The sequence below is a fragment of the Ailuropoda melanoleuca genome, unplaced genomic scaffold (genome assembly GCF_002007445.2).
Source record: "Ailuropoda melanoleuca isolate Jingjing unplaced genomic scaffold, ASM200744v2 unplaced-scaffold4637, whole genome shotgun sequence".
Taxonomy (NCBI): domain Eukaryota; kingdom Metazoa; phylum Chordata; class Mammalia; order Carnivora; family Ursidae; genus Ailuropoda; species Ailuropoda melanoleuca.
In genome coordinates this window covers 1-6,301 of record NW_023218692.1, presented here as the reverse complement: position 1 = coordinate 6,301, position 6,301 = coordinate 1, and the positions used below count along the sequence as shown (strand labels likewise).

The window sequence follows — 6,301 nt, the reverse complement described above, 5'->3', positions numbered from 1 at the left end:
GCCTCTGGTGTTGCCATCTCTGCTCCTGGGCACGAATGTCCTCTCTCAGGAGCCCTGGAGCCCCTCTGGGCGCCAGGACCACCCTTTTGCCCCTTGGTGAGCACACAGCTGTTGCCTGCCAGGGATTCGAACACACCACCCATCCCTTTCTGCGAAGAGATGGCCCACAGGTCCCTCCATGGAGGTGGACTGCGGCCCCTGGGAACCCTCCTCTGTAGGATTGGTTGCTTGTGTTCCCTGTGACAAAGGCCGATTGCTATAATCAATAAAATGTTTGTGTCATGACATAGACTGGTGTTTGTTTTCTCCTCCTCCTCGGAGCCCAAAGACCCCTCCAGAGTGGAGCTCTGTCTGGTGGAAGCAAACAATAAAGACATTCTCAAATTCCAAGTTCAAAGCACCTGAGAGATGACGAGGTCTGAACGCTGATGCCGTCTGCACGCTCCACCGCCCTTCCCCACCCCGCGGCCCCACCCTCCCCACAGTGAAGAGCCCTCCAAGCCTGGGCCCTGGGGGGTGACCATAGCTGCACAAGGCTTAGACCCTGAGTGGGCTTTGGGTTCCAGCCTTCGCCTGGCCCCTGCCGTGCAGGTTAAGAGTGAGCTGGGGAGCAGCACGACCCTAACTGGTGAGCACCTGAGGGTCCAGTACCCCGCACGTGCTGACTCCCTTGGAGAGAGGTGCCCGCACAGAGGAATGCCTGCATGCTGGTCTGGGCACAAGGGCTGGCGCTCTGAAGCACCCACAAATCCCTGTAGCCCTAAGAGGGGTGCAGGGGTCGGTTCAGACATCGTTCGTTCTACTCAAGATTTCAAGGCCTGATTGAGGAGAGATGCCTTGTTGACAAATCCTAAGGACAGTAGGAGAGGATGAGCCTGCAGTCTCAGTGGACCACTAGCACTAGAGAGTCAAGTGGACACCAGTCAGACCAGCCAGGTCAGCATCAGGCTCCCTACTTACCCCCTGTGACAGGAACAGACAGAAGCCCCCAGGAGCAGAACAGCCCAGGCCCAGCAGACAGGGGAAGGAATAGAAGGTATCTCCTCACAGAGGCTGTTAACTCTACCCCACGGAAGAAGAGACAGAGCAAAAACCCTAAGGGGGCCTTGAAAGAGAAAGGGACTGGGTTGTAAACACACCTTGGCTGTTAAATCCCTCAGTTGGCCTGAATTTATCCGAAACCTGTGCCCATTACTTGTTCATTCAAATTTTAAGAAAAATATGCCCGTCTGCATAGATAAACGGACAGAGACCTCAATGGATTCTTCACAGACGAGTTAAAGACGTGGAGGAAGGTTCCACCTCACCCGTAACCAAAAAGAGTGAAGCTCAGGGATGTAAGCTCACATGGAAACCAGCAAACCACAGTGTCGCCAAAATAGTGCATGCGAGGGACGGGCGGGGGCCCCTGCAGGACACACCCCTGCTCTGGCCCAGCGGCACGAGAACATCCAGGACCTCCTGATGGCTCCTGCAGGAAAGTCGGCCACAGCTGCAGAAGGCACGGCTGGACACCCTGCTCCCGGCCAGGGCATCCACACAGCCAGCCGGACCGTTCACAGATGAGGCGTCTACACGGTCAGTCAGACAGCTCACAGATGGGGAGTCTACACGGTCAGCCAGACTGCTCACAGACGGGGTGTCTACACAGTCAGCCAGACTCTTCACAGACGGGGCGTCTACACAGTCAGCCAGACTGCTCACTGATGGGGTGTCTACACAGTCAGACCGCTCACCGACGGGGCGTCTACACAGTCAGACCGCTCACAGACGGGGCTCACTAATGGGGCCGCCATGCCCAAGGAGAGAATGAGTCGGAGGGGTGGGGTCTCTACTTTGGGAAGCTCTTCGGTGCGTGTTCACGGTGCAGCGACAACGCCAAGGGCTCTGAGACCCTCGGATGGCGGCGAGCCCTTCCGTGGGCAGCTCCTGGCCCCGGACGGTCACCGCTCTCGAAGACGTCACTGAGGAGACGGCACAGGCCCCCCCCCCACGCCGCTGTCTGGTGGGTGGCGCCGTGGCTGCCGGGGGCGCCTGGAGGGAGGGTGTCTGCGAGGCGAGGCTGCACACCCGTGGTGGGGAGACCGGTGCCGGCGGTGGGGTCCACATGGGACCAAGGGTGACGTAGAGCTGCGCGTAGTAGGTGCTCCGAGAGTCGCTCCCGAATGTCCCTTCCTCATTATCCCGCGACCTCACGATAATGGACGTCTCCAGATTAGTGCATACGTGGTCCCCCCACAGGAAGGACCCGCTGCGCTCCTCTTGGACTAGTTCTTGGTGCTTAGACAGCTCCCCCCTGGCACCCTGGTGTGCCTTGGCTCCCCCGTGCTGACGACCGTGCCCCCTCTGGGCATCTCCCGCCTGCCCCGGGGCGGTCCCAGCGCCCTTGCTCTCGGGTGGCCCGTGGTCATGCCACAGGGCTAAGCCGCGCTGTCGGGGCAGATCTGGTTTCTGGGCCGGGTTTCCCGACCCGGAACAGTGCAGGCTCCCTCCGGGAGCACACAGGAGGGCGGCCGACCGAGGCTGTGTGACAGAGAGGCAGGGTCTGTGCCGCGGCCCCCAAGATGGACCAGGCACACGGTGGCTGCCGCAGCACCTGCGGACTATGTCACGGCTCGGAGGCCGGAGTCTGGAGCTGGCCTTTCGGGCTAAAACCAAGGTGTGGCGGGGCTGGGTCTTTCCGAGCGCCCGCACAACCTGTCTCCTGTCCCTCCGAGCCGCTAGCGGGGCCACCTGCTCTGTGGGGCATCTACAAGGTCAGCTGAACTGCTCGTAGATGGGGCGTCTACACGGTCAGCAGGCTACCGTTGCCCAAGGAGAGAATGAGTCGGAGGTGATGGTGGTCCCAGCCCACAGCGCGGTGTCCCGCTTCCCACGGCCTCCTCTTCCATGGCAGCCCTTCCTCTCCCTTCTCCCAAGTCCCTGGGATGACGGGAGCCCCCCTCAACCGTTCCAGGACGGCTCCCGTTGCAAGACCCTCAGTTCACCCCGTCTGGGAAGCCGCCTCGCCTGAAGGGCTGTATTCACCGGTTCTGGGGACGAGGATGTGGGCATCTCCGGGGACCACGGAAGTTACCCACAAAGCCCTGTCCCCCGAATGGGAGAAGGAGGAGCTATACTCTCGATGGAGCGTACACTTTTAATTTTTAGACCAGGTTGGCTCCGCATATTAATGGCCGAGCAGGGGACCTTTTTTACCTAAAAGGGGTCAGATCAGAAAGTTAGAGATTCACTCTCAGTCCCACCCAGCAGAGTAAGAAATAACCTCGCAGGTTCAAGGGACAAAGTGGGACAAAGGAAGCCCTGGGGGCCCATCAGCCTGAGCTAGGAGCGCCCACTCGCCCAAGAGTCCCCTGGGCACGGGCATCCGGTACCGTGTGGCTTCTCTGCAGGAGCTTTCCTGGATTCCAGGAGCTACCCCTGGAGGAAGCAGTTTAGAGAAAGGCGTTAAAGGAGAGACACCACACACACGCGAGTGGGCATCGGATGCACTCTGGGATTTATTGGACCCTGTGCTGGTGGCTGCAGATCCTGGGCCCTCCGCACCAGCCAGGGTGGGTGCTGTGTGGATGGCCCAGGCCGGGGCCAGGGACACTGGGGGTGACTCTCTCTGCCTGGTTAGAGGGGATCAAGTGGCTTTGCTGTAAGATGGTCTATGGGGTCCAGGAGGTCTGAAGTGGATGATGTCTGGGCTGCCTGGTAGGAGTTCGGAGAACAGCTGCTTCTGACCACACAGAGGAGGGGTCCTAGGAGGCCATGGGCTCAGCAGCAGTTAGGGGTGCCACAGGGAACAGGCCTGCAGACCAGGGTGGGGCAGGAGGGCTGGCAGTCCCCAGAGGACTGGCAGGAGGAAGCCACATACACGATGGGCTTGCAGCTCACAGGAAGGCATACAGCAGGCTTGCAGCTCACAGGCAGGCACACGGCAGGCCTGCAGATCACAGGCACAGAGCAGGACAACTGGCCGGGGCTGGGCACGGAGCAGGGCGCCTGGCAGGAGCTGGGCACGGAGCAGGGCGCCTGGCAGGAGCTGGGCACGGAGCAGGATGCCTGGCAGGAGCTGGGCACGGAGCAGGACGCCTGGCAGGAGCTGGGCACACAGCAGGACACCTGGCAGGAGCTGGGCACATAGCAGGTCGTCTGGCAGGAGCTGGGTACATAGCAGGTTGTCTGGCAGGGGCTGGAGGTGCTGCAGGCCTGCTGGCAGCCCGTGGAGCAGCTGGTGTGGCACATGGTGGCGTGGGGCTGGAGTGCAGTCGGGGTGGAGGACGGGGCTGGTCTGGAGGCTTCTTCCCTGGGCAGCCTTTATACACGGGCTGTGGCATCCTGGCCACCAGCCACATAGGTGCCCTCCTCCGGGTTGTCTGATTGTTTTCCTCTTCCTCCTCCTCCTCCGTGTGTCTCTCCCTGGAGTTTCTGCTGGAAGTGACCCGATTCAGGAAACTGTATCAGTGGGAGGCTTGGCGCGACCCAGAAGCCCTGTGATTTCTGGCTCAGAGCCCAGGTTGGGTGGTGAAGGACCATCAGCTGGGGACAAGGGACCCCACATCACGATGCTTGAGGTCCTCCCCAAGCTTGCACACCCTGTCCTCTGTCCACACAAGCACCATCTTGCATGNATGCTGGGGGAAGCATGGTGGAAACAACTACGAGGAAGTCAACAGTTGTGCTTCTGTGTTGCCAGGACGCCTACAGCCCGGGTATAAAGGCTGCCCAGCGAAGGAGCCTCCAGACATCACCGCCCTCCTCTCTGACTCCACTCCAATCCCACACCACCATGTGCCACACCAGCTGCTCCACGGGCTGCCAGGCTTTCTGCAGCACCCCCAGCTCCTCCTGCTATGTGCCCATGAGCTACCAGCCTGCCGTGTCCGTGCCCGTGAACTGCCAGTCTGCCGTGTCCGTGCCTGTGAGCTGCCAGCCTGCTGTGTCCGTGCCCGTGAACTGCCAGTCTGCCATGTCCATAAGCTGCCAGCCTGCTGTGTCCGTGCCTGTGCCCGTGAGCTGCCAGCCTGCCGTGTCCATAAGCTGCCAGCCTGCTGTGTCCGTGCCTGTGAGCTGCCAGCCTGCCGTGTCTGTGCCCGTGAGCTGCCAGTCTGCCATGTCCATAAGCTGCCAGCCTGCTGTGTCCGTGCCTGTGAGCTGCCAGCCCTCTGTGTCCGTGCCCGTGAGCAGCANGAATTTGGGGGGTTGTGTGGACGACTCGGTTGGTTGAGCGTCCGACTCTTGATCTCAGCTCAGATCTTGATCACAGGGTTGTGAGTTCAGGCCCCGTGTTGGGCTCCACACTGGGCACGGAGCCTACTTGACAAAAATTAGGGAATTTTGTCCATTATTTATGCTTCGGNCCCAGTCCTCTGTGTGTGCGCCCGTGAGCTACAAGCCCCTCGTGTTCGTGGCCCTCTCCAGCCAGTCGTCCGGGGGCTGCCAGCCCACCCGCCCCACCCTGCTCTGCAGACCCACCCCCTGTAGCACCCCGTGCTGCCTCTGACCACGAGCCTCCCACCCAGCTGCTCCCAGGGCACAGGGGGCCACCCCTGCACCCCTCTAGAACAAGTCTTCAGTGGCCTCCAGGTTCTGCACAGGGCAGGTGAAGAGCATGCCCAGCGGACCCTCTGAAGCCTGTGGCAAGGATGTAGCAGGATGATGGGGATCCCTCTGTGACCCTGCGTGTCCCCTCTGGGAGGCCCTGGTTCCCAGGTCGTCTTCAGCAGGGAACCAACCCTGTGTGAGCCAAATAAATCATGCTTTCCTGATACAGCTTGTCCCTCTGTTTTATCGTCCTGGNTCCCCAAACCACCTACCAGGACCCCTATTCCTCTCTACCTGCTGAACCTGTTTTCCTTTCTGGGACTCAGCCTGCTCTGGAATCATTTCATGCATTAACTTTCATGCTCTCANTGCCGTGTCTGTGCCCGTGAGCTGCCAGTCTGCCATGTCCATAAGCTGCCAGCCTGCTGTGTCCGTGCCTGTGAGCTGCCAGCCTGCCGTGTCTGTGCCCGTGAGCTGCCAGTCTGCCATGTCCATAAGCTGCCAGCCTGCTGTGTCCGTGCCTGTGAGCTGCCAGCCTGCCGTGTCTGTGCCCGTGAGCTGCCAGTCTGCCATGTCCATAAGCTGCCAGCCTGCTGTGTCCGTGCCTGTGAGCTGCCAGCCTGCCGTGTCTGTGCCCGTGAGCTGCCAGTCTGCCATGTCCATAAGCTGCCAGCCTGCTGTGTCCGTGCCTGTGAGCTGCCAGCCTGCCGTGTCTGTGCCCGTGAGCTGCCAGTCTGCCATGTCCATAAGCTGCCAGCCTGCTGTGTCC

At 60.9% G+C, this 6,301-nt stretch overlaps 2 protein-coding genes across 2 annotated transcripts; one reads left to right on the top strand and one right to left on the bottom strand.

The window, feature by feature from the left end:
• Window positions 1-3,625: 3,625 nt before the first annotated feature.
• On the bottom strand, window positions 3,626-4,349 carry LOC109490649 (keratin-associated protein 12-1-like). The gene is made up of 2 exons (XM_034651736.1): window positions 4,081-4,349; window positions 3,626-3,900 (listed from the first exon to the last, which is right to left on the bottom strand). Exons 1-2 carry the CDS (start codon window positions 4,231-4,233, stop codon window positions 3,763-3,765), a joined length of 291 nt encoding a protein of 96 aa, XP_034507627.1. The 5' UTR covers window positions 4,234-4,349; the 3' UTR covers window positions 3,626-3,762.
• A 284-nt stretch (window positions 4,350-4,633) lies between these two features.
• LOC117799268 (keratin-associated protein 12-2-like) lies at window positions 4,634-5,215 on the top strand. The gene has a single exon (XM_034651737.1). The coding sequence runs from the start codon at window positions 4,634-4,636 to the stop codon at window positions 5,213-5,215; it is 582 nt and encodes a 193-aa protein (XP_034507628.1).
• Window positions 5,216-6,301: the final 1,086 nt, after the last annotated feature.

What these genes read in the sequence shown, in the direction of transcription:
- LOC109490649 (XM_034651736.1), bottom strand. Translation starts at nt 4,233, where the DNA reads ATGTGCCACACCAGCTGCTCCACGGGCTGCCAGCAGGCCTGCAGCACC. An exon ending in GTGTGCCCAGCTCCTGCCAG is followed by an intron (nt 3,901 to 4,080) that starts GCGTCCTGCTCC and finishes GTGAGCTGCAAG; the next exon opens with CCTGCTGTATGCCTTCCTGT.